At 49.2% G+C, this 26,914-nt stretch overlaps 1 protein-coding gene across 1 annotated transcript; it reads right to left on the reverse strand.

Moving 5' to 3' along the window:
• Positions 1-6,023: 6,023 nt before the first annotated feature.
• Positions 6,024-25,598, reverse strand: EIF4EBP1 (eukaryotic translation initiation factor 4E binding protein 1). Its single transcript, XM_045991539.1, has 3 exons — positions 25,383-25,598; positions 8,763-8,942; positions 6,024-6,473 (listed from the first exon to the last, which is right to left on the reverse strand). Exons 1-3 carry the CDS (start codon positions 25,525-25,527, stop codon positions 6,442-6,444), a joined length of 357 nt encoding a protein of 118 aa, XP_045847495.1. The 5' UTR covers positions 25,528-25,598; the 3' UTR covers positions 6,024-6,441.
• Between the last annotated feature and the right edge of the window lie 1,316 nt (positions 25,599-26,914).

Below are 26,914 nucleotides of genomic sequence, written 5' to 3' on the forward strand. Positions count from 1 at the left end.
ACTGACAGAACTGACAACCTCAGGCTATGTAGGTCAGTGGTTCTCAAAGTGTGGTCCTGGGATTAGCAGCATCAGAATCTCGGGCTCCACTGCAGACCGACTGAATCAGAAACTCTGGGGGTCCAGCCTAGCAATGGGTCTTGACAAGGTCTCCAGGTCATTCTAATGCCCTCTAACGTTTGAATATCGCCGATGGAGCGGGATAACGGGCAAGAGGATGAGCTAGAGGAGGAACAAGTGTTTAAAGTTCAGGGCCCATTTTGAGTGCTGGGCAGGTGGGGTGTGCATCCAAGCAAAAAGATGCTTCCTGCCCTCCTGCAGTTCCTTGGGGAGCTAGTGATGAAGGCTGTTTAGAACTCATGGGTTGGATAGGAATTTTTCTGGTGAGAGTCCCTGTGCGATACTGAGGCCGAAAAGGTGGGGAGGGAAAGAGTGATGTTAAAATTCTCCCTTGTTCTAGATATAGTAGGTTCTGACCGGACATAGTAGATGGTTGTTCTGTTGGAATTGCAGGAGAAGAGGCATAGTCAGGCCCTCAGAATATAAAGGAAGCTGTTTAGTACAAGAAACTGGAATATCTGGAAAGGTCAAGAGGACAGCAGTTATCAAAGAAGAATTGAAGTAGGAGCAAAGAGAGAGTTTGCCTCATTCAGGAGTCCATGAAGACTCCTGGGGAGAGACAATGACCTCCTTTCTCTCCCTTCCTTGACAAAAGAGAGCTTCTGACTGAACTGTAAACTTTCATGCAGTTACTCGTGCAGGGATTGAAGCTTTCATGATGCAGACCCAGGAGCCAGGGCCCTCTGCTAACCACCCCTCACTGGATCCAAATACCCATCAGTCACTTATACTTTGTGTCGCATCTGTGCAAATGCTACTACACACAGCAGGCCAGCTGTTTTGATGGGTCAGGATCAACAGCTCTCCCTTGGGCTGAGCATGTCTTTCTGTTGGTGATGTCAGCTGTTGGTGAGCTTGTCTTCAACCCTGGAGGAACATGAAGGGAGCTGTCACATCTGAGATAAAGAAGAATGAATTGGAATCTCCAGAAAGGAAAGAAGAGCCTGGTTGAAAGTTTGTTCTGCTTGGAGATGCCAAGTCCTGTCAATGGAGGGACAATCCACTGGTGACTGAGTGGCATTTCCAAACATAGCTTGACTACAGAAAAAAACCCCCCAAAAAACCAAAACAAACAAATAAAACAACGAACTGGAGGGGCCATCTTCTTCTTTTGTGGTTTGAGAGCTCCCAAACCCGGGGCTAAATAGGTAGAGGTACTGAACCAAAGCACACACAGGCTACAAGGCACCTACATAAAAATTCTCTTTTGCCTCTGGGCCCCTTGTACTACCAAAAGCTGATCTGGATTAAATGCCATCTATGAAGGAAAGGAGAGAGGAAGTCATGCTACTTTCCCCGAAAATCAGTACCACTAGCATGATTTCTCAGTGAATTGAGTAAAAGGGAGAGAAGGTTCATCAGGCTTACAGAGTGTTTGAGTTCAATGCCACTATGCCGGACATTAGAGCTTTCTAGTAGGTTGTACCTGCCCCTTGCCTGAGCTAAGATGCTCAGCTCAGGTGCCAGGACACAGCTCTGGATGGGCTTCTTGGTGGTTCTTGAAGGGCTCAGGAGCTGAAACTGTCCCAGGAGTTGCGGGATGACCTGAGTGACAACTACATTTATATCCATGATTCCAGTGCAAATCTGAACCTATCCTGATAGAGCCTAAGGAGAGTGTTTTTTTTAGGGTGTTAGGGTGGAGTGATGCAGAAAAGGTTTAAATGCAACCTAATGGTGAAGGTTCAAATTCAGAAGCCGAGCAGCAGTAAACTTGGTTCCTAAGTGGAGCCAGCTGGCTACTGTTGGTGAGTGGTGAGTTGAGGACTGAAGGCAGTACGACGGCATGCATGGCTGTATTTGGTTGGAGGGGGAGAGACAGGTTGTCACTAGCTTGTCCCAAACGAGGTCTGAGCAGTGCAGAAGTGTTCCACGCTACCCCGTTTCTGCCCCTGATACACCTCTGGTCACACTGCCCGGAATACTTGCCCCTCAGTATTCTTCTCAGAGAATGAGGGGCCAGTCGCATAATCTTGAGATAACGTGAAGAAGTGTGCTTAGGTCTACAATACCTGTAGCACCATCACTTTCCCTCACCTAACTGAATGGAACAGAGTAACGGAGAAGTAGGCGTCCTTCCTTGTTTTAACGAACTCTTCCAGCAGGGGGCAGCACAAACTAGACTATTGCTGCTGGAAACTCAAAAACTTTTCCTAGAGAACCTGAGAATAAGGAACAAATGTCAGCTCAAAGGTCTTCCTTTAAAAACCAGCCCCCTGGGCTATGGCCTCTGAACAGCTGCGGGAGGGAGGGATTCATTTCCAGTCTGGCTACGGGGTCCCCTCTCTCCCTACAGGATACCTGCAAGTCGTATTCTTTGGAATGTCTACAATCAAGAAAACCTAATCTTCAGGGGTTATACTTGCCCCCAATTCATCTGCCGTTTTCTCCCCTTCTCCTGTTGATTTAACCTGCTGCAGATGAGGAGGGAGGCTTTGTCCTAGTTATTTTCAGAAACTGAGGTGTCTACTGCCTGTCCCTGGGGAGCTGACTCTTCCTTGCAGGATTCATCGTCCCACAGCAAGGGGCACGTGTCCTCTGCTTAGGAGGGCAGGGAGGGTTGGCTAAGTTCTGAACCTTATTTTGAGAAGGCCAGGTTTGTGATTTTAGCAAGGAAAGCTGAATATACAAGACAAGAATCACATATAGCCTCAGTCTCTAAACATAGCTTACCTCCGTGAGGTCAGCACCAGGAAAGCAGAGAGCTCTGTTATGCCCACTGCTCTGTCTCCAGTGCCTGGATGCCTGCACATAGGCATACAGTCGGCACTCAATAAATAGCCCTTGCATAAATGAAAGCATGAAACCTATCTTCTTTCACTCCTTGGTTTTCACCCTCATCTGAACACCACCCACTGAACATTCTAAGGACTGCTGGGCTCTAGTTACCTTCACCTGATTCACCTGAGCACCGGTGTGGCCCTGCCTTATTCTAATACCTCCAACCGACGTCCTAGTTGTCTAGGGCTCAGAATCTACAGAACCCAACCTCAGTTCCAACCAGTACGATCTAAAGAGCATGCATGGGCTTTGGAGCTGGACAGATAGAAGCTGGAATCCTAATTCTGACACATAGCCACCACGGACATTAGAAAATGGGATTAAAAACATCTACCTTATGGGGCGCCTGGGTGGCTCAGTGGGTTAAAGCCTCTGCCTTCGGCTCAGGTCATGATCTCAGAGTCCTGGGATCAAGCCCTGCTCTCACTCTGCTTACAAGCATTCATCATGACTCAGTCTTGTCCTCAGGTGGTGGTCTTGACATTCTCCTGTATTGCCTCAAGGCCTAGCACCTTGCTGGGTACGGATTAGAGGTTTAGCAAAGGCTTGTTAAATCAGACTGAGGTTGGATTACCTGGAAAGGACCACTTGCAGGTCTATGAATGAACCCTGCCTTTCCTGAGGTACGGGCTTTCAGTCCAAGGGATTCCTTGATTTGGCTGTGTCCTTGGGCCCTTCCTTGAGTCATTTCCATGGTGAATGTCTCATGAAGGGATACTGGAAAGAAGACCTTGTCTGGCTTCCTGGGAGTCGGAGGGATGCCCACAGCTGTACCAACAGCAGCAAGGAAGTTGGAAAATGATTGGCGGTTCAGGTCCCTTCTGCACTTGTGCTCCCTGGGAACATTCCCCAAGGTTCTGGTTTTGGCCTTCTTCCTGTTTACTTTGGTGCCAGCTGCTAACCCGGCATTCCCTTCTGACCTTTCTTCTGGGCCGCCTGGACCGGAAACCTCCAGGACACGTCTCTCCTCCTTCCATCAAGTGCCATCAAGCCTCCTTTCCCAGGAGAGAGTATGGCAGACTCCACTCCATTGCAGCCTCTTCATCCACGTGCAGAAAACTCACCAGCTTTGACATTCCTCCAGCTAAACTGCTCTTGGCCCCAGTCCTTTGGCCATTCCTGACCCAGGAAGGCCCTTCCTAAATTCAAGTCCTATCCTACATAGGGTCCTATAAAGTCCCTCCTCCTGTCTGAAGGTTTCTCAGATTCCCTTATCCTATGGCATCTGCACAACTGCCACACACTGGACAACCACGGAAGTATTGCTTTACGACCTTTCTAGGTGTCCTGCTACCCATGGTACCTTGCATCTCCAGACCAGGTGGTAATACCTCGTCTTTGTATTCCTTGGCTCACAGCATGTGGCGGCTGTCCTGAGTTGTCCCTGGGTTCCCAAGCCAAACTCGAATGGTTTCATAGGGCGTCCCTAGAAAAGCTTTAAGACGCAGTACACTGGGATGGTAAACTGGACCACGGGGAGCCTTCTGTCATAGGTCTTTGCCACTTCATAGTACCCAGCTAAAATGATGCTCAAGAGAGGTGGCTGGATGTCTCAGTCGGTGAAGCAGCAGGCTCTGAATTTCAGCTCAGGTCATGATCTCAGGGTCCTGGAATCGCCCCCCAACCCCTTCCCATCAGGCTCTTTGCTTAGGAGGGAGTCTGCTTGAGAATTCTCCCTCCCTTTGCCCCCTGCCACCACTTTGCTTGCTCCAAAATAAAGCTTTGGAAAAAGAAAAACACCTGGGTTTTCTGGAGGATACTTGTGTTCAATGGGAAAGGCATACAACTTCTAAGTGATTTTCTTATTGTCAGAGAAGCCTATTTTTACCCTCTCTTGGACTAGAGGATATAGGACCAAGGGGAATGGTTGTATCATGTAGACTTGTGAGCAAGACCTCGGGTTGGATGCTTTTACTGGAAATCTGAGGGACAGGGAGGGCTGGCTGGTCTTTATCCCAATTCTAGGTGGAGTTTCAGTTGCTGTCTTTGCTCTGGCGGAGGCCTCTCCACTATGTCCCTTTGTATCTATAGGAAAAGGGTATGCTGCTGGCCTGAAGCCAGCAGGCAGCCAGAGCTGGGCCTTTCCGCATGCCCTCACCAGGCACATGGATTCCAGCTGCCTTCAGTCTTTGTGAGGGGTGGGGACTCCAACTCAGCTGTAGGAAAGACCAGATGAAGACCGTGACCACTAAGCCCTGCTACTCCCCAAATGGCAGGCTGACAAGTGCTAGGAGTCCAGAACTGTAAGGTCCAGGTCAGCCATCACCTCCTGGCCAAAGGCCATCCACCCCCAGCATACCCTGTAATGAGAAACACCTGCTGTTTTTCAGCAAGCCCTCTGCCCAGCATTCAAGGCCCTTAGAAATCTGGCTCTTTTCTGGCCATTTGTAAAAGCCACCCCAACCACACAAATTGCTGGCTCTGGCTAAAGTGGGCAAGTTGACGTCTTGTCCTTGTACACCCTGGTTCCCCAAGACCACTGGACCTGGACCATAGTGGACCCTCGGCTCTCCTCCGCCCACCCCTCCTCAGGATCCCAACTGCAGCATTGCTTCCATGAAGCCTCTACTTGCACGGGCCATTCTCTGGCCAATCCTAATACGATTCTTTTATACTCCCTTTCCTTTTGGGCAAATCCTACGCTTCAGTGAAATCCTCAAGGCAGAGCGCTTATCTCATGTTTGTGTCCCCCAGACGGCGCAGACAAAGGGATCATTGGACAAACAGAAGGGGGGGCGTGGGTCAAAGACACGCTATATCATGCAAGGCTCAGGCTCTTCCTCTGGACTCTTGCAGGGAATGGGCCACAGAACAAAGGTGACAGCAAGACTTGACAGGCTTAGGGGACAAAGCCCAGAGAAAAATTTTACCTACCACTGAACAGGAGCTGGAGAGCAGCACGCAGCTCAAAGCTAGTCCCATCTGTCATTTACTGGTGGGCGTTTTACTTCTCTGAGCCGGTCTCCTGAACTATACAATGAGGGTAACACTTCGTCTACTTACCTCCTAGGTTCAGTGTGAGAATCAAGCGAGATAACATATAGGAAAGTACTTAGAAGTACAAACAGTAGTTGGTGTTAGTTATCCAGATGGAGTTGCAAAGAGCTCAGACAGGGGCCAACTCTTGGCCCTAGGGCGAAGGTGGCTTTTATTTCCTCTCTTGGGGAAGGAGGGGACACCAACCTAAGGAAGGGGTGGGTGCGCCCCCAGAGGCTGGGGCTGGAAGAGCTGGATAATCACTCAGAAGGGCTCCTCCACATCCAATCCTGGCCCTGGGCTGCAGGCTGTGCCCACGAGAGTCACTCCCCTTAGGGTGGCAGCTCCCGCCTTGAAGGGAGGCACATGGAGGTATCCGCTGGTGTTCTCGAAGAGGAAGGGGGAGCAGGTGCCCTGAATGAGGAAGCAGAGGGCCGGGATGGCCGACCCCATACTCAATGCCTGCCCAGGATTATGACTTGCAAAAGGCCTGGATGGTGTGACTTTTCTCCCGAGAAGGGCCAGGGGGGCCCAGAGGCATTGCTCAATTCAATGGCTGGTCCTTTAAATGTCCATTTCAAACTGTGACTCTTCACCTGGGGAGAAAAGGGGCAGACAGCCAAGTAAGCAACGGGTGAATGGTAGGGCTCATATTTTAGAGGCCAGGGAGAGGCGTTATTTTTCATTTTGTTGTTCCTAAGAGAGTGGGGGCGAAGGAGAATGGAGGGAGGGCAGGACTCCAGTAGGAATTCCTGGAAATAGGCCTGAAGGTCCAGCTGTACTCTCTTCCCCAATCCTAAAGGAAGAGTAGAGCCTGGGTCTCCCCACAGGAGAAGGGACAGTCCTGATTTTTGTACAGTTTTTATTGCTCTTAATAAGAATGAATAGTTACTTGACTTTGATATAAATATAACCTCACAGAAGAATATTCCTTAAACAAAAACCTTTTTCGAGCATGTGTCCCAAATGTGGTTTTGAAGATTGTAACACAACCCACGAGGCATATGTCCAAATACCCATGGACTAGCCTGACTCTGCAGTAAAGGGGTTATTTTGGTAATTCAACTACTCACTGCCCTCACCCTAACTCTTTCCACAAAGATCTCCAAGCAACTCACGCTGCAGGAGGTTGTTTTCTTAAATGGAGCTGCTTCATTCATGATCTCTCAGGTAAGGCTGCTTTGAGGTTCTATGTACCGAGATGCCGCCCTGGCCCCCAGAAGGAAACTGGCCACTTCTTCTGGTTATATTTATTCAAATATATGGTCCAAGGCTAGAAGCTTTGGCTAATATCCCATTAAGCAAAACGAAAAATTATGTCCATCCCTCACCAGCACAACGGAACTCTTAAGCCATTATTGTGGTTCAGGGTTGGTCAGCCTGGGGCACCTCTGGGCCAACCCTGCATTTGCTGTAGGTGAGCAAAGCTCCAGAAACTGGGAGGGACTTGCCACATCCAGCAGGTAGTGATGGTTCCACAATGTCAGGTGTGATTATCTCCATCCTCAACTTTTGAGGCAAAAGGGGGTGGGTGGAAGGGGAAGTACTATGGAGCTGACCACATGAATCTATCCATCCTTCTCTGCATCCTTTAACGAAAGGCAGTGACCACACTGCCTGGAGCTATCCTTCACACTGCTCTGTGTGTGCCCAGGTTCACCTCCCTCCCTCCCTCCTTCCCAGCGCTCTCCAAGTCTACAAGGCAAGGCAAAGCAAGGGCTGTCGGGCATGGACTGTGGGGTCCCCAGGGTAATTATGAATCACATCCTGCAGGCCTAGGTAGATGGACTCTGCTGCTGTCAGCAGGGCCAGCCCAGCCTGAGGTCCCAGTTGCTCCCTGTCTGGCCTTGGTCCACTGCCTTCCGGGTTCCAACCTGACTCAGGTTGTCTGCAAGTGCTTACACTTCATCCTCCCACAGCAGGAGAGCTGAGCCACTCTGGTGAGAGAGTCACGATGCCACACAGAGTGCATTCACACACACCTCCACTGGGGTGGTCACCCTAATCAGGGTGGGGGAAGGTGGGGTGAGATATCAGGAAGGACCTAGCCGCCCCATGTCAAACCCGCAGAAACAACCGGTTGCATTGTTTTGATTGGTTTTCATCAAGAATCCACTAGTGAGGGGCACCTGGGTGGCTCAGTGGGTTGGGGCCTCTGCCTTCGGCTCAGGTCATGATCCCAGGGTTCTGGGATCGAGCCCCACATCGGGCTCTCTGCTCAGCAGGGGAGTCTGCTTCCTCCTCTCTCTCTGCCTGCCTCTCTGCCTACTTGTGATCTCTGCCAAATAAATAAATAAAATCTTAAAAAAAAAAAAATCCACTAGTGATCATTACCCTGACAGGAGGCACCCCGGATGCCTTCCTGAGCCTATAGTCTCCCAGAAGGCAAGTTTACTCTATCTTTGATAAGTCATGTCCTGCATATGCACACCATGGGTGTGTCCCAAGTGTGGCAGACACAAGGAAATGCTTCGGGACAATTATACCAAGGGTCATGCTGATGTCAGTTGTTTGAATTGTCTCCCCTGTGACACCTGCTCTGATGTGTCATCGAAATCAGGGCTTGCACCTGGTCTGTGTTCTAGCCACTCCCTCTTCACTCTCCTTTCCCCAGCATCATTTCAAACAAGCTCCCCATGAATTAGATTACCTGATGGGACCAAATCACCTCTCCTGGAGTTCTTGGACCCCTTCCATGGGGAAGGTTGGTGCCACTGAAACATCTACCCACCCTCCCGACACTCCCTGCCTGGTCTCTGAGCTGCTCCACAGAAGGTGGGAAAGTGACCATCATTCCCTTCCCTGAAATGTCTTCTCTGAAGGGACTCCACTGGCCACATACGTTCCTTTCCTGAGGAAGAGCCTGGCCGAGCCCTGTCACTCACCGCCGGCTGGCTTATCTTCTGGGCTGTTGCGCAGGTGGTTCTGGCTGGGCTCTGTGGGGGGCTCCTCACTGGCGGGGCTGGTGACCCCGGGAATGGTGGGCAAGTCCCGCGGAGGTGTTTTGGTCACAGGTGAGTTCCGACACTCCATCAAGAACTTCCGGTCGTAGATGATCCTGGTACCTGCAGCAGGGCAGGGATATTGAAAAAGCCATCTCCAACCTCCTGCCTGCTTATTTTCCACTTCTTTGAGGCATGGCTCTAGCAGAGGTGGCAGGTTTTTCTGTAAAAGCCAGGTCAAGGAGGAGTGAGGCTGGGGTGCCTGGCGGGCTCAGTCAGTAGAGCATGACTCTTGATCTTAGGGTTGTGAGTTTGAGGCCCACCTTGGGGGTAGAGTTTACTTTAAAAAAAAAAAAAAAGCACACACACACACACACACAGAAAGGGAGGAGCAAGGCAGATTCAGGTGTCCCGCTGCAGCCGTCCTCTGTTGCCTCAGAACGGCCAACTGCCAGAAGAGGCCTGGCAGCCCACCACACTGCACCTTCTCCCCTGGGCTCTCTCCTTAAAGCCCATCAGCTCCCTTACCTCATCAGTGCTCAGTGTTATTACTCAGGACAATCACAGCCAATACTACAGAAGATACATGTTTTTTATTTATTTGACAGAGAGCACACACAGGAGGAGGTCCAGAGGGAGAGGGAGAAGCAGACTCCCCACTGAGCAGGGAGCCCGATGATGGGGGGCTTGATCCCAGCCAGGACCTAGGGATCATGACCCAAGCCAAAGGCAGATGTTTGACTGACTAAGCCACCCAGGCTCCCCAAGAAGGTACATTTTAATTCGTTTTTCAATTCAGTACTTCTAGTACCTGCATGGGATATCCAGAATCTGTAACTTCATTTTACAGATGAGCAAAGAGAAAGTTGAGTGATTCCCCCACACTAGTAAAAATGAGAACTCTCCCACCTGGGCTTTGTGGACAGGAGTGACCCATGGGGTCTTCTCACCAAAAGCCCTCCTGCTAAGCCTGTCTTCCCTGTAATATCTGCTCTGATGTGTCACTGAAATCGGGGCTTGAACCTGGTCTGTGTTCTGTCCACTCCCTCTTCACTCTCCTTTCCGGAGCATCACCCTTGGGTGGGGACCACGTCTCATGGAGTTATTCACTACCCTTAAACCACACCCAGGACCCACCCTGTGAGGACGGTTGCCTGATACTTTAAAAAGGAACATTTTCTATAGTCCAGGACCCAGGATTCTTGTGCCCCAGCTGATTTCATCAAAGAACAGTGACTAGTGAGAAATGATTCATGTTCAGTCCCTGTTTACTCAGGATGACCTCTAAGCACCAGGATGGCACTAGTAATGTCTCTTCAATGCCTCCCTCACACTCCTGATTCTCCCTTTTCAACAAAGAGCAGGCCTTGGGCTCAAAGCCTTCAGCAGGCAGTGGAATCCAGCTAGAATTTGAAACTGTCTTGGTGTCATTATATTTCTTTTTATAGTTACCTTCTATTTATGGTAAGTGAATCTGGTTTTCCATATATAGTCATGATATCAAGTTTCCTTTTAATATAGGATAGGATATCATTGGATATGATAATAGCATGTATGTTATAAATAATATATATAATAAAATAACAAAAACTAAGTCAAAAAGGTAAATGATATAAAGACGAATATTAAAGATATATACAAAAAGAAGACAAGGTATAGTACAAACTGCAGACAGAATATGGGTGCCGGAGTTTAGAAGCAATGATTTAAAGACTTCAGGAATGTCCTCGTCAATAAACCCAAAGGATTTTCCCCACTTAAGGGCGACAATAAGTGACATTCCAACAGTGGGGATCCACGTCTCAATGGAGAGCACCGGGCTCTCCAGGAGCAGCCCCAGGAGAGGAACCTATTTGCAGCCTTGAGCTCTTGAGTCTGAATGCATGAGGTTGGGGTCCTTTTACCAAGGGCTGGAATGTGAGCAGCAGAGAAATTGTAAGATACCAAAAGCTGCACTTGGCCTACCTGCCTGTCCCCGTCTGACTGCAGCCCGACCTAGGCAGTGACCCTGTCTCCCTCTCCTTGCCTGAGGGGCAGTAATGGTGAAGCCCTATTATCATCACTGCGTGGGCCACAGTTCATAGCTCACATTTCTTAGTGGGAGGGTGTAAAGCAAAGCACACAACACCCAGCCTGCATTGGAGGCTCTGCTCCTCCCCCTTTAGGCCTCAGTTTCTTCATTGGTAAAATGAAGGCCTGAGTGCCTGTGAGCCCAGAGGGCTACAAATGGAGGACAGTGGCTTCTCCTTGAGGGTAAATGCCCTGGCTTCAGAGATGGACCACTCTTCTGTTTCTTAATCCTCAAGACTCAGCAAGAATCTCCCTTGTCCTTGCCTCCCTCCAGCTTCACTTTTTTGTTGCTTTGTTCACCAAAGAATAGGGAACTGACCCCATCAGAGTAGCACCTAAGAGTTGGAGATTCAATAGTCTTCAAAAAGAACTGGGGCGGGGGGCACCTGGGTGGCTCAGTTGGTTCAAAGTCTGACTTTTTAAAAAAGATGTTATTTATTTATTCATTTGAGAGAGCGTTTGCGAACAGGCACACAGGTGCCTGTGAGGGAGGGGCAGAGGGAAAGAATCCAGAACCTGACTTAGGACTTGTTCTCTTGACCCGAGATCATGACCTGAGCCAACACCAAGAGTCAGATGCTCGACTAATGGAGCTATCCAGGCACCCCTAAGCATCCAATTCTTGATTTCAGTTCAGGTCATGATCTCAGGGCTGTAAGCTCAAGCGCCACACTGGGCTCTCTCTCACTCTCCTTCTGCCCCTCCCCCACCTCTTTTCCTCTCTTAAAAAAAATTTTAAAACCCCAAACCCCAAAAACTGGGGGTCAGTAGCTTCTGGAGAAGCTCTTTAAAGTCGTGAGCCTCCAGAGATTTTTTTTTTACATTGTGGTAAAATACAAATAACATAAGATTTGCCATCATAGCCATTCCTAAGTGTACAGTGCACTACATTCACAGTGTTGTGCAACCAATCCCAAAACGCTTTCGTCTTGTAAAACTAAAACTCTATACCCAGGAAATAGCAACTCCTATCTCCTTTCCCCCTAACCCTTGGAAACCACCATTCTATTTTCAGTCTCTACGAATCAGACTGCTCTAGGTACTTCATACAAGTGGAATCATACAGTATCTGTCTTTCTGTGACTGGTTTATTTCACTTGGCATAATGTCGACATGTGGACCAGGTGTCAGAATTTCTTCAATTTTTTTTAAAGATTTTATTTATTTATTTGACATATAGAGATCATAAGTAGGCAGAGAGGCAGGCAGAGAGAGAGAGAGAGGAGGAAGCAGGCTCGATCCCAGGACCCTGAGATCATGACCCGAGCCAAAGGCAGAGGCTTTAACCCATTGAGCCACCCAGGTGCCCCGGAATTTCTTTACTTTTTAAGGCTGAGTAATACTCCAGTGCATGGATATACCACATTTTGTTTATCCACAGACATCTAGGTTCCTTCCATCTTTTGGCTATTGTGAATACTACTGCTGTGAACACACATGTGCAAATAGCTCTGCAAAGACCCTGCTTTCAATTTTTGGGGGGTATATACTGGGAAGTGCACCAGGTGATTTTTAAATCATTGATTACACTTAGAAGAGAAAAAGAGCCTCCATGCCTATTGTCCTACACCTTGGGCAGCTGTTTAAAAATAAGAATCCTCATTTGAGCTAATAAAACCCAGGAACTAAATGCCAGCAGAGGGGGCACCCAGGACACCCGCCATCAGAGGGAGCCTGTAAGGAGGGTGGGATGGTGATGTTCAAAAGTCAGCTGTCAAAGGCGCCAAGCCTTGCAGGGGACTCTAAACCCCTCCCACTCATCTGGGGTCAGTGAGGAATATGAGATGGAGATCAAGGTAGTGGAAATGTTTCCCATGGAAGCAGCTTGAGCTTTTCAACCTTTTCTTCTTCCATCCCTTTGTGGGATGTACTACCACACAGCTTCAGCGACCAGGGATCTTCTGGAAACTCCCTCCGTCTCCCACAGATGAGACAAACAACAAAACACACATTCTCATATTGTCAAAAATAGGCACCCTTGGCTGAAATGCAGTCTCCTGAGATGGGGACTTGGCCTGCATACAGGAGCAGGAAATGGAAACCGCGGCAGGGCGGGGGGCGGGGGGAATGCCAAGGTCCCTGCAAGACGCTAAGCGGCAACAGCTGGAGGCTGTTGGTCAGGTGTGGGCCTCTGGGGTGTGTGGGTATCACACCTGGTGGTTTCCACAAAGTACTCTACAGCTGAGGGCCTACTTTCTCTTTCTATATTAGGGAAAATGACCCAACTCCGTTAGGCTTCTACAAACAAGAGCATGAAGAGCTTCGAGGCTCTAGGTGGCTTCAAGATGGCAAAGCCAAGACATTTTTTCCCCTGCTGCTTGTCTCAAAAATCATGCAAACACCAAGAAATAAAACAAGAAACACAAGCACTTACTCAAGTTGGAAGCAAGGGGGGCTCAAACTGGGACTCCAAATCACAATCTGTGAATACAGAAAGCGAATGGAGGAACAGTTCTAACAGAGAGGATGAGGGGGGGCATCTAAATGTGGGGAGGTGGGGGTGGACATTGCAATAGGAAGTGGGGTTCTGCAGAACCCCAGGAAGTTTCAGGAATTAGAGGCATCATGGAAAATGTGAATGGGGCTAACAACAGGCAGAGAGCCCCTATGCCCCTCACTCCAGGAGGGAGGGAAGACAGGGAAATTAAGTTCAAGTTGACTTCCTGAATGGTGAGCCTCAAAAGCCTAGCCATGTCCTGCTTCAGAATACAGAGCAAAGATAAAGACCGACCGATGTTGATTTTGGGAAGGGGGTTCCGGATGAAAAACAGCAGCTAGCCCCCAGATTGAGCCTACCCACCTGCCTCCACATCTTGCAAAGAGCCTCCAGTCAGCTCTGCAGTGCTCACTCCTAAATATAACCAGCCAGATGCCTCCATGCATTTCTGAGAAAAGCTTACATCAATGGAGAGACCCAAACAAACCAAGAGGGAAACAGCAAAGAGACTTCACTGTTTTTTAAGCTTTTTGAAGACTTTAAAGAACAGAAAGCGCAAAAAAGGTAACAGACAAAGAAAGAACAAATTAGAAATCTAGTATCAGATAACAGAAAGTGAAGAAAGAGAGAAAAGAGAAACTGCTATAAGGAATTTACTGAAAAAGTTAAAAAAAAAAAAAAAAGAAAAAGAAAAATTTCCTGAATTGAAAAAGATCAGTCTTTGAAATGCCCTTTGAGTATCTTGTGTAATGAATTAAAAGTACCAACTTAAAATTCATTGGGAAATTTCACAATCGTTTGGGTAAAAAGATCCTAAAATCTTCCAGAAAGGGAAAAATACAACAGGTGCACACAAGGATTAGGAATAAGAATGGCACAGATGTTTTCAATGGCAATGCTGGAAGCCTGAAGATGGTGGGTCAATGCTTTCACAGTCCTAAGAGGGAATCCATTTTGGCCTGGCTTGATGCCCAGCCAAACACCAATCAAGTAAAAGTAGAACAGAGACATTTTCAGAATACTACAGGAGGAATATTCTACCAAAATTAGACCAAGAGTAAGGGCTTTAGGGGATCTCATATCAGTGGCTACATAGCAGGTCCAGAGCCGCCAAACCCCGTCAGTTCCTGACAGACGAAAAAGAATGGACTGATAAATCCAGAAGTCGGATTTTGTGCGTAAAACTGTATTTTGTTGAGTATTTTAGAGGTGCTAGAGGGTGTGGAAAACTTACTTGAATGAAAACTAAGCACATTTTTAAAAGTAATCTCTATATCAATGTGGGGCTCAAACTCACAACCGAGATCAAGAGTTGCATGGTCTATGGACTGAGCCAGTCAGACACCCTAAAACTAACTACATTTAAAAGATTTACTTATTTTAAAGAGAAGGGAAGAGGGAGAGAGGGAGAGCACACACACAGACACACATACACACACATTCACTCGAGTGGGGGCAGGGGCAGAGGGAAAGAATCTTTAAGCAGACTCCCTGCTGAGTGCAGAGCCTGAGGCTGGCTCAGTCTCAGGACCCATGAGATCATGACTTGAGCCGAAACCAAGAGCCGAAACCCAAAACTAACCACATTTTACAATGAAGCAATTATTAACTTTTTTTTTTTTTAAGTTGTACAGTGGGGTGCCTGGGTAGCTCAGTCGGTTTAGTGTCCGACTCTTAGTTTTGGGTCAGGTCATGATTTCAGTTCAAGGTCCTGGGATTGAGCCCCTGGTCAGGCTCCTTGCTTAGTGGGAAACCTGCTTCTCCCTCTCCCTCTGCCCCTCTCCCCAGCTTGTATGTGCTCTCTCTCTCCCTCTCTCTCAAATAAATAAAATCTTTTTTAAAAAACCTGTACAATAATTAACTACCTTGGCTTGTCAAGGGTCATAGTAATAAAAATAATGCATATTTTTTTAAAATCATGGTATAGTTATATTGGGTAATGGAAAGAGGAGGGTGTATAAATGATAATAAGTCCTCCTCTATCAATAGTTAAGTCCAGAAAAAGTTAGAAATATGGGTGAAAATCCCCAAAGAAAGAGCTGGAAAACGTTGGTTGCTTCTAAAGAGTGAGGGGAGGTTGAGAGGCAAGAAGTTACTGCTTTCTTAGGAGCCTTTTAGCAAACGAGATTTAAGTATTTAATGTACATAAACAACTTACGTCTAACTTTGACAGACTTTTTTTATGGGAAAAAATCAAGCCCATACAAAAGACAGAATAATATTTATACAAACACATATATGTATGTAAAACTTTAACTTTTTATATTAAATGACAGGTTAAATTATGGATCAGACCTACAATTCAGTGCTGTACAGTTACTATTTGGAAAAAGCATACATTGTCCATGACATATTGTGTGAAACAGAGTCACAGAACTGCACATATTTTGTGTCTGGTGATCTCTGGGGGAGTGAGATAATCCAGGCAAAGTGAACCTCTTTTACACTGAGCAGATTTTGTTTTCTAATACAAAACTAATACATACGGCATTAAGCAAACAAATAAATACGGAGATAGGGTAAGAATCTCCTTTTCCAGTAAGTCAAGTTAAAATGGCCCTGGCTGGAGCTAGGTAGACTCTCCCTGCTCTCCCTAGAAAGCCTTGGGGCTCTCTGCTGGACCGGGTAAGTGGAGTGCAGAGCCTCCCCTCTAGCACCTCCCTGGGCTGCTGCGTGCTAGACTTTAACTCCCAACTTCATAGCGTTATGGTGTGGATTAGAACAGTGGCTGACACAAGGTAAGACCTTTACGAACAAAGCCTAGCTTTTACAACTAGCATGTCTTCAGGTGACAGATTTTTAGGGACCAATTATATGGTTAGAGCTAGGACAAATCAGATGGGCAGTAAGCAACCCTGAAAAGAGACGGGGTGGAGGAGGGTGGGTAAGGGCACCCTCCATCTCTTTTTTAGTCCACAGAAACGTGCTTCAAGAATCGACACGAGCTTTGGCATGTTTGGTAAACCAGCATCATTCAGGATTTTAAAAATTTCAGATGTGCACCAAATACAAGAATGGTATTTTTTCTCGAGGCATGCTTGTGGTGACGACAGTTTGCTTGAATGTACAAAGAATGCAGACGGTCCGGGGCGCCTGGGTGGCTCAGTTGGTTAAGTGTCTGCATTCAGCTCCAGTCATGATTCTGGGGCCTGGGATCGAGCCTCGAGTCAGGCTCCCTGCTCGACCCTCTTCCTCTGGCCCTCCCCGCTTGTGCTCTCTCTCTCTGTTCTCAAATAAATAAAATCTTAAAAAAAAAAAAAAAAAGCAGACATCCTCTTAGGGTCTGTTTTCCTTACCTATAAATAAGGGCAGTGTACCAGGCTCATTCAAACGATTTTTAAAGCCCCAACCATGTGCCAGGCCTTATAGGTAATCTTTAGGGTCTGTTCCAGCTCTGACACACTACCGTTTATTTTGGGAATCTTATTGTTGGCAGGTGGTCAATGTGGCGGTGCAAACAGCACAGTGCTGGGAGGCCCAAGTTCTGGGCTCAAACCTGGGTGTGGAGTACCAGCCCCTCAACCCTGAAGGGCAGTCAAATTCCTCAGCTCTAAGAGCAGGGTACTAACTCACCTCCCAGGAGTACTGTGAAGACGAAATCACCGTGGGCCAGACCCTGTGCTCATAGCCTGTTATGCCAGGTCTCAGTGCTCCCATTTCCCCACTCTCCACAAGGGAGATACAGTATCCTCAACTCACAGACAGGAAACTGAGGCTCAGAAAGGCTGTCCCCAGGAGCAGACCTAGGCTGTACTGCCTCCAATCCAACCTGTTTAAAACTAGCCAAGCAGACCCAGGCTGCCACGCCTCAGAGATCTTCTGACTTTTACCTATTCTTCTCAGGATTTGGCCAGAACAGGACGTTCCCTGAGAGAGGCCTGCCCTGATCTCTTCTCCACCTTCCCACAGTACCCACACTTGGGTTCAAAAGGGGGCTGGCCATGACTTCTGTAAATTGAACCCAGCTTGTCCCTTGCTTTCCCCCTGCGCCTCCCCTGGTGGAAACATTCTTCTCCTGAGCGGGTGACATGAGGCCTAGCAAGAGTACAAGCACAGAATTCCTAGAACTGCTGTTCCCATTCCAGGGAAAGGGAGACTGTTTCAAACACGCTCCAGGGAGGCTCAGATGCCTATGATCAGATGCAAGCCAGCAGCCTGTGAACTAAATACTCCGGATCCTTTTACATTCAGCTCTCACCAGCAGCTCTGTGTCATCGTGGAGGCAAACTCAAAGGGTCTACTAGGGGTCTCCCTCCTCGCCCACCACACACCAGGCAGTCTGTTTAGCAAGCTGAGCCACCTTGTCAAGGAGAAAAATCTTGGGTAGAGAACCAGAGCTTGCTTGGTCCAAGATTTTTCTTCCCTTCTGGCCCTATCAGCTCTGCAAAGGCAACCAAGATCTGGATGTTTCTCAGGGGCCAAAAATGTTATGAAGCTCCTTAAATACCAAATGAGGGCAATCGGTGAGTGACAAAGGCCCCTCTCGCCTTTGATGCCCTGATGTGTGAGGGAATAGTCCACTTCATTTGAAAATAAAGCAGCAGGGACCGAGCTTTTGCAGAAACATGCAGAACAAAACAGCTGGAGTAATTACTCTAAGGGCTGGCCAAGCTCCTTCCCCTTCCCTCACCTGCCCCCAAACGCTTCAAAATGCACCAGTGCAGAACAGGGAAAGCTACCCCTGGAATTCATTACCAAAAGGGAGTGCCCATCTGAAATGCCTCCGTTCCACAGCAACAAAAGCTGTGGCTGGAAAAGGGAGGGGCCGTTTTCTATGTGAACTGCCTCCACACGGTATCCAAACTCGTTGGCTTCAGTCCCAAGCTCCAGTACCTCCATCAAAGTGTCTTTGGAGATAAGGTCTTTAAAGAGGTCATTAAGTTCAAACAAGGCTGTTAGGGTGGGGCCCTGATCCAATACACAGATGCTCTAAGTGTGTGGAGGGGGTGGCTAGGTGGCTCTGTTAGGCATCCAACTCTTAGTGTCGGCTCAGGTCATGATCTCAAGGTTGTGGGATTAAGCTTCCCCGCTCCCCCGCCCCAGTTCAGTGCTCAGTGGGGAGTCTATGCACCCATGCTCACGTTCTCTCTCCCAAATAAATATCTCTCCCAAATAAATAAATACATAAAATCTTAAAAAAAAAGGGGGGGGAGGGAGATACCGCAGATACCAATAAAGAGGCAGCAGGAGGGGCGCCTGTGTGGCTCAGCTGGTTAAGCCACTGTCTTTGGCTCAGGTCATGATCCTGGAGTCCCAGGATGGAGTCCCACATCGGGCTCCCAGCTCTGTGGGGAGTCTGCTTCTCCCTCTGACCTTCTCTCCTTTCATGCTCTCTCTCTCTAATAAATAAATAAAATCTTTTTTAAAAAATGAGGCAGCAGGAGGACAGCTGTCTGCAAGCCAATGGGAAGGGCCTCAAGAGAAACCAGCCTTGATAGTACTTTGATCTTGGACTTCCAGCCTCCAGAAGTGTGAGAAAATACATTTCTGTTGTTTAAGCCACCCAGTCTGTGGTATTTTGTTATGGCAGCCCTAGCAAATTAATATAGGCCTGCTTTCCCCCTTTGTATTCCAAAGGGCAGAAGATAAATCAATGTATACACATACTCTCTTTAAGGCAGATCTGGTATGTGGAAGACAAAGGGAGTTCTGGACCAACCTGTACCTCCTGGCATGCTCACTCCTACACATTTTCAGACCGCTGGGCTCAGAACCTGACTCCATCCTCCTGCCAGCACTCCAGGAAATCAAGGAAGTTCAAATGGGGGTGCTGGGCAGGGGCAGCTGGGCAGGGCAAGCGTGGGCTCCCCTGAAGGGTGTTCCAAAAGCCTGGCTGCTTGAGGAGGAAAGAAGAGGCAGGCTAGAGAGCAGGTAGCAAGGGGAGCATGACACAAATGGCAGGTAGTTCCCAGGGACCTGGTATCATGACCACCTGTATCGTTTGCTTTGTGGAGCTGAACGTCGGGCCTTAAAAACAGGGCACAGCATTTTCAGGAAGGTGTCCTCAGTTCTTAACCCAACAGTCAATTTACAGGCTTGTGATTCTGGTCTGTTTCTATACCTGGCCTTGGGTCTGCTTGGCCACACAGCAAGATGGGCAGTTAAGTTCCCTCAAAGGACCACACTTTGAGGCTTGGCCTTTGTGGAAGACCACCTGAACATGTGGCCCTGTAACTCTTCCCATCCCTTCCCTACAGGAGGCTTCTCTCATTCCAAGGCAGTCATCTCCCCCTTCTTGGAATCGGGGCTAGCCCTGTGGCTTGCTTTGACAGATAGAATACTGCATATGTGGGCCTAGGTCTCAAGGGGCCTTGAAAACTCATGTAAGGTTAGACTCTTAAATGCATGGGCCCAAGACAACAGAGAGCTCTCAGCCTTCCAGGTGTCCCTAGCAATGCCCCAGACATGTGATTAAGGCCATCTTGGACCTTCAAGCTCAGGACAATCTAGCTGCCAACTCTATGTAGCCAGATGAGTGACCTCAGGAATCTTATTAAAGAATGCCCAACCACTCTCTGCTCAGCAGGGAGCCTGCTTCCCTCTCTCTCTCTGCCTGCCTCTCTATCTACTTGTGATCTCTCTCTCTGTCAAATAAAAAAAAAAAAAAAAAAAAAAAAAAAAGATTAAAAAGAATGCCCAACCAGGGGCGCCTGGGTGGCTCAATGGGTTAAAGCCTCTGTCTTCAGCTCAGGTCATGATCCCAGGGTTCTGGGATCAAGCCCCGCATCGGGCTCTCTGCTCAGCGAGCAGCCTGCTTTCCTCTCTCTCTGCCTGCCTCTCTGCCTACTTGTGATCTCTCTCTGTCGAATAAACATTAAAAAAAAAAAAAAAAAAAAAGAATGCCCAACCAGCCTAAAGAATGGAGAGAAATAACAAATCATTGTTGCTGAAGTTATACTAAGTTTTTTGACACTCCAGGTCTAGTATCTGAGCTCTCAGTAGAATTTCAGGGACATGGACATTGGATTTCAAGACACCTTGTGCTGCCCATGTCCCTGATCATCCAAATGTCATGGGCAGATGTGACTTACGCCTGCCTAATCCGAGATGTTGGGTGCAAACAAGTTAACAAGGAGCATCTATCCCAGTGTCTAAGGCCTTGGCCCCACTAGTGACATGTTCCGTATAAGGGTCACTTCTTTCTGCTCAATAACTGAAACAGTAGTATTAGTAATACTGTTATCTATAATACTAGGGTTAGTGAGAAAGTTCAGGGAAAGTAGTTCTGTCCCTGGGACATTCCAAGGTAAACAATTACATGCACCCCGCAGCTGAACAGGCAGAAAAGAAAAATTTGAGGGGCGCCTGGGTGGCTCAGTGCGTTAAGCCTCTGCCTTCAACTCAGGTCATGATCTCAGGGTCCTGGGATCGAGCCCCACATCGGGCTCTCTGCTCGGCAGGGAGCCTGTTTCTCTCCCTCTCTCTGCCTGCCTCTCTGACTACTTGTGATCTCTCTCTCTCTCTCTGTCAAATAAATAAAAAAATAAAATCTAAAAAAAAAAAAAGAAAAATTTGAATGTTATCATTAAACCAGCTCAGATCCATGCCTGATGGCAAAGGAGTCAGGTTGCCCTGAGAATACTGTCATTCTAGGAGTCTTCTCAACTCTGTTTTTTGTTTGTTTGTTTGTTTGTTTGTTTTTTAAGATTTTATTTATTTGACAGAGAGAGAGAGAGAGAACACACAAGCAGGTGGAGTGGCAGGCAGAAGGAGGGAGAAGGAGACACCCCACTGAGCAAGAAGCCCAATGTGGCGCTTGATCCCAGGACCCTGGGATACTGACCTGAGCTGAAGGTAGACGCTTAACAACTGAGCCACCCAGATGCCCCAACCCTTCACTTTCTAAACACCTGACTCAGCACTCAAAAGCTACGATAGGAAGATGAGTAACACTGCTGGGAAAGAACTTCCCTTCTACTCCAGGGAACAAACATGTAAACAAATACACGTGATTAATTTGTCATGAATCATAATGGAAGAAGAGCATGGGCGTGGCTCTGAGACCTGAAAGTGACAGGTTTTCTGTTTGTTTGTCTGAACATGTAAAATCTAGGTGTACAAATGAACATTCTTTGCTAAAAACCTTCCCCCTGGGAAGCAATAATCTTTTCCACACTGCTGTCTCATCGTCATTCCTCTCCTGCAAGGATATCAAATAAAGACCCACATGAGAAAATGCCTCCTGCTTTTTACCCGCAGACAAACATGGTACCACCCTGCCTGTCCTTCATTTGGTAATGAAGGACTTTTTTGCTCTTTCAGAAAAACACACATAAGTTAAAAATCAAACTCCTCTTTCAAATCAGGCCCTGCCATCCTCTGAGGATATTGGAAGACAACAACAACAAAATGTAAGCCTCAGAAGGCAATTAAATCTCACAGCGATGTGTGCATTATTAGCATGTAAGGCCTAGCAGGCTGACGACTTGGAACAGACAATTCTCACGTGAGAATCATACAAGTTCTACTGGTTATGGAGGGTAGGGGGGGGTGTCTGCCTAATCTCCTCGTTCTACGGCTACAACTTTGATGCTTCCAATTCTGTTTCAGGCGTGTCTCCATCTTCCTAAATAGCAAGCCAAGCCCTTGAGGTCAGACTGTCTTCCAGTTTTGGATATGGTGAATGCCTTACAACCAGGGAGGCTGGGGAGCTTCAGGGAGAGTTTGGGGTGCTCTACGCCAGGGCCCCCCATCAAAGCCTTTAATGAGGGACAATGAGGAATGTTCTAAATGCTTTAAAAGGAAGCTCAGAACAGTGTGAGAAGAGAACCCATTACATTTCCCTCACTGTCTTAATGTCCAGGTTCTTTTAACCTGTCCTTAATGATGAGACTCTGGGCAATGAGGAGACACAATCTTCCCCTGTGTGACTGAGGCCTTGGGACGCTGCTCGTGCTCTAGCTTCAGTGCCCAGCCCACCTCCTCCTCTTCCCAGCACTGTCTGTCCCATAGCCAAAGACTTGGAAGCTGCTCCAGGGTAAGCTTCCTGGGCACAGACTTTGTTTATCTAAACCAAGGGTGTCATTAACACCTGTAGCCTTACCTGCCTACTTCTGATTAACCTTATCCAGGTATGGGGTTTGGGTATGATTACCAGCCAAGCAATCCTGGAGGCTTGGGGGTCAAGCATCCAACATGGAATGGGGAACATGGAGGTTGATGGGAGAGGGGTGGAAGGTTTCTGACCCATTCAAAGATTCTGCTGGTCTGTGGTGTCACTGGTCATTTTAAAGACTCCATTGGCTCAAATATTCATACACAACACTCCTTTTAACATATTTCTCGAAGTTCTCCAGACTTCTAACCAGATCAGTGATTTAGCTTGTGAAAGGTTAATGACCATGGAAAGTAAACTGGCGTCTTAGGAATGCAGATGGCTCAAATCAGCTGCTGGTCCTGTTCCCCTGGGGGGAACACTGCAGTGCCATTCCCAGCAAGAGTGACCTGTGGATACTGTGAGAACTCCTGACACCTGCAAATAAGCTAGTGTGGGCACCTGCACAGACTCTCTCTAGATCCTGGTTTGAAGGCTGATGCCAAACTCAGCCTCAAGAGGAGTTTACCTGGTGAGAAGCATCACTTTTTGCCAGACCCCAGGGGTGTCAAAAGGTGAGAGAAGTCACATTCCACTAATTTTTGAGTGCTCAGCATGGTACTGAGGTCAATCACTAGGAGCTGGTTAGAAATGTGGAATCTCAGGCCCAAATCCAGAAGCTATAGAATCAGAATCTGCAGAGTGCCAGTGGGTTAAGCTTCTGCCTTCAGCTCAGGTTATGATCCCAGAGGCACCCCCCCCCCCCATCGGGCTCTCTGCTCACCGGGGAGCCTGCTTCCCTCTCTCTCTCTCTGCCTGCTGCTCTGCCTACTTGTGATCTCTGTCAAATTAATAAATAAAATGTTAAAAAAAAAAAAAGAATCGGAGTCTGCATTTAAGTGAGGTCCCTGGGTAATCTATACATACATTGAGGAATGAGAAGCAGCACTCTAGACCGGAGCAAAAGGGTGCCAGAAATGACCTTTTCTTAGGTTAAGCTTCTTTGCCTTGGCAAAGACATAGGGTGAAGTTGGGCTTTGGAGGAAGACTCTAAGTCTTGGCTAACTGAGGCAAACCAGACTCGCTCACGTTAGCAGAAGCTAGGTGTGCTTTTTCAGGTTATGGACTGTGAGCTGTGCCTGTCCCGCTGAACACTCCAGACAAGAAATCTGGCTTTAGGCTCCTGGAACGGCTAGCTTTCTCCCAGTTGGTCTCAGACACAAAGTTACATTCTGATCCAGGTGCCCCTGTCTCTCTCTCTCAACTAAAGACTTTCAAAGGCAGGGAGATTTGTTCTGGTTTATAAAAAAAAAAAAAACTAAAAAACTAAAAACAAACAAACACCACCCCTCCACCCACCCCCACCCCCCCACCCGGCCAAACCCAAAAACCCATTTCCCAGTCCCTGGTGAGAAATGGATCAGATTTCCCTATAAACAGTAACCCTGGCCATGGCTTTCAATCTGACCTGTCCCTATACAGCAACAAAGGGTGCAAGAAAGAGCACTTGAGCCTTCAGACCTGCCTCAGTGCCCACTCTAAAAAGATCAAGTAGAGATTCACAGCCTCAATTGAAGGAACCCCAAAACTGTCAGGAAAAATCCTGGTAGACACAGCATGACACAGAGGAGGCCCACCAAATGGACTACAAAAGACCTATATAGCAGGGAAAGAGGATTTAAGTCAAGGGTGGAGAAAGAACGCTCACTGAGAAATTTTCCTTAATCATTTTTAATAGAGGAGAGAGAATTTCCCCCTCTATGCTTGGATACGGCTTCTTGTTTAATCTAAGAAAGCCGGACGACGCCGGACAGGGACATGTGTTTTCAAGTTTGGGGCCCAGATGAAACAAGCACATCTATGATCCTTAACAGTTGTAACGTTGTATGTTTTGGATCATACATACAATGGAGGGCTCAAGACCTCGGATCTGGCAGTGCTTGCCGGTGGTGGGACCATTGCCTGAGAAAATAAGCATGTGGCCCCCGAGGCTGCCAAGGGACCAGGCTGCCGCTCTCTGCCCGCGTTCGCCTGCACCCCTGCCTCAAAACGGAGCGCCACTATGTGCGGTGTTTTCGAGTAATTGGCCTGTGGGCCGGATAGTGGAGGAGGGTGGAAGGGAGGGGAGAAGGGCAAAGCGGGGTGAGGGCAAAGCGGGGTAAGAGCACCGCGAGCATGGTAGGGAAGTGTGAGCCACGAGGATTTCATCATGCAAACGGGCAGGCGGGTTTCATCAGCTCCTGTGCGCCGGGGCTCCCGGGCTGGGAGGGAATGCCCGGCTCCCGAGGGCAGCCCAAGTCTGGCCCCCACCCGTGCCAGCTCAGCTTCCTCTTCCTCATGCACTTTCAGGGAGGTCACACGGTTCCCCCTCCCCCCTGGACAGAAGGACGTGTTTTTCTGCACAGCCCTGCCCGCGGCCCCACGTCCCTCTGCGGAGATCCCACATGCGCATATGGCCACAGGGGCAGGTGAGGCACGGCCCGGGCAGGCGAGCGCCCTCACCCAAATCCTCCGTCACAGGGTGCTGGCCCACTGCAAAACTAGAGGTGCCTCAGGAAAGAGAAAGGATTCTGCAAGAGTCGTTTATCCCAACAGAGAACGCCCATCCCACCCCCTAAAAACCCCAGGCCAGGCCTCTCCTTACTCCCAGGCCACACTGATCCCACGCTGTGCTGCCTCAGAACGCCCCCACACCCACAAGGGGCAGCACACCTCAGCATGTGGTCGGTCTGGAAGCGAGCTATCTGTTTGGGCAGGGGCACTCGGCTGTCTCTCCCAGGAGGAAACTAATGGAGCAGTTTGCAGCCCGAGCTCGGAAGCACGCATCCAGAGGGCAGGCAGTGGGGGAAGCGGCCATCTGCTGGCTCCCGGTGGCCACCTCCGTAACCGTCGCTGCCTCCCTGATGCCTTTATTCCAGTCACCGCGCCCCTCAGCCCGCTCGCCCCGTCTGACTGGCGGCTCCCGAACCCTCTTGCACTGCCCAGTCAGTCCGCGCCACCCGCACCGGGAGCCCGCGCCTACCTCCCGGGGTGGTGCTGAAGAGCGTGCCGCCGGGGGTGGTGCTGTAGTCCCCGGGCGGCAGCTGCACGCCGTCGCCAAGGACCACCCGGCGGGTGGCCGGGATGGCCCGACTTGGGGTCTGGCTGCAGCCGCTGCCCCCAGACATGGTCTCTCTCGCACAGCGCCCGCAGCCGGAGCGTGGCCCTACGGCCGCCCCGGCCCCTCCCGCTTCGCCTTGTCCCGCCCCCCGCTCACCCCTTCCGCCTCTGAGCCTCGGCGCCCCCTGGGATTTGTAGTTGCCGCCTCGCAGCTGCCGCACCCGTCTCCGCACGGCAGCCCGTACGTGCGTTCCTCCACAGCCCAAGTCCGAGGCGCCCTCCCGATCGTCTCCCGCGCGCGGGTGCGGACGCCAACTCGCTTCGGCCCGCCCCTTTCGCTCGCGGGTGCCTCCCGGCACGCTGGCGGCGACTGGCTGGGGGCGGGGGCCGGGGGCTTGTGTAGGTCAACGCCTCGCGGGGTCGGGGCGGTGTTCAGGGCTGTGCGGTGATCCCCGCAGCCCCTGCCCTTGGGGAAGGCCCAGATTCCACAGGAGGACTTGGGGCGGGATGGTGCCCTCAACCCTTCTTATTCCGTGCTTTAGTTCCTCCGATGAGAAAGTGCGGTGTAATTAGTCATTCACCCCCTCGTCGGTTTTTTGAGGCTTCGCGGTGTAAAGAAATAACCAAGAATGGGCGTTCGGTGGCTTGGGGGACGGGGTGGGAGGACGCGTGAACAAGCGACCCAGCTGGGTCAGGAGGACTAACGCTAGAGCCGAGGTGGAGCTGACAGGGGCTGGACCTCGGTGGTGGCACGGGTGTGGGGGCGGGGCTCAGAGTTGGCCAGCGAGGTTCCCTGTGGCCCTTTGAGTTGGGTACAGGGGTCCACACGCAGCCTGGCAGTAGGGCCTCCTTGAACGAACGAATGAATGAGTCTTCAAGGAGCTCTCCAAGTGGGATCGGAAAATGCCAGAAGAGCGGAAAAGCCCGTCGTCGGTGAGAGAACAGTTTCTGTCATGACAGCGACATCATGCAAGGGGAGAGGAGACAGGAGAACAGTTTAAAAGAAAAATGGGGCGGGGGGGGGCACCTGAGTCGCTCAGTGGGTTAAAGCCTCTGCCTTCCCCTCGGGTCAGATCCCAGGCTCCTGGGATGGAGCCTGGCATTGGGCTCTCAGCTCTGCGGCAAGCTTGCTTCCCGATGGTGAAGGGTCTTTTAAAGCATGCCAAGGTGTTCAAACTTTGTCCTAGGGAGGTAGGAGATATCAGAAATCTCTTAAACTGGGAAGTGACGCGATTGGGGTGTTTTTTTGTTTTTTGTTTTTTGTTTTTTTTTTGTTTGTTTTGTTTTTCAGAAAGATAGCTGGAGGCTGTGGAGTTTGAGAGTGGACCCCCGGAGGTATCAGGCCCCAGATAGGAAGACTGGCTGGTCGCTAGGCCTCCACTTCCTATTATTAAGGCTGGTCTCCTGTGCCTATGCAGCAATTGAAATATGGCTAGTTCATGTTTACAAGTATAA

This window comes from Meles meles, chromosome 2, assembly GCF_922984935.1.
Source record: "Meles meles chromosome 2, mMelMel3.1 paternal haplotype, whole genome shotgun sequence".
Lineage (NCBI taxonomy): Eukaryota > Metazoa > Chordata > Mammalia > Carnivora > Mustelidae > Meles > Meles meles.

Excerpts from the sequence above, each read along its gene's own strand:
- EIF4EBP1 (XM_045991539.1), bottom strand. The coding sequence starts at position 25,527 with ATGTCTGGGGGCAGCGGCTGCAGCCAGACCCCAAGTCGGGCCATCCCG. Across the intron at positions 8,943-25,382 it reads CTTCAGCACCACCCCGGGAG|GTACCAGGATCATCTACGAC; the intron begins GTAGGCGCGGGC and ends GCCCTGCTGCAG. Across the intron at positions 6,474-8,762 it reads AGAAGATAAGCCAGCCGGCG|GTGAAGAGTCACAGTTTGAA; the intron begins GTGAGTGACAGG and ends TTTTCTCCCCAG.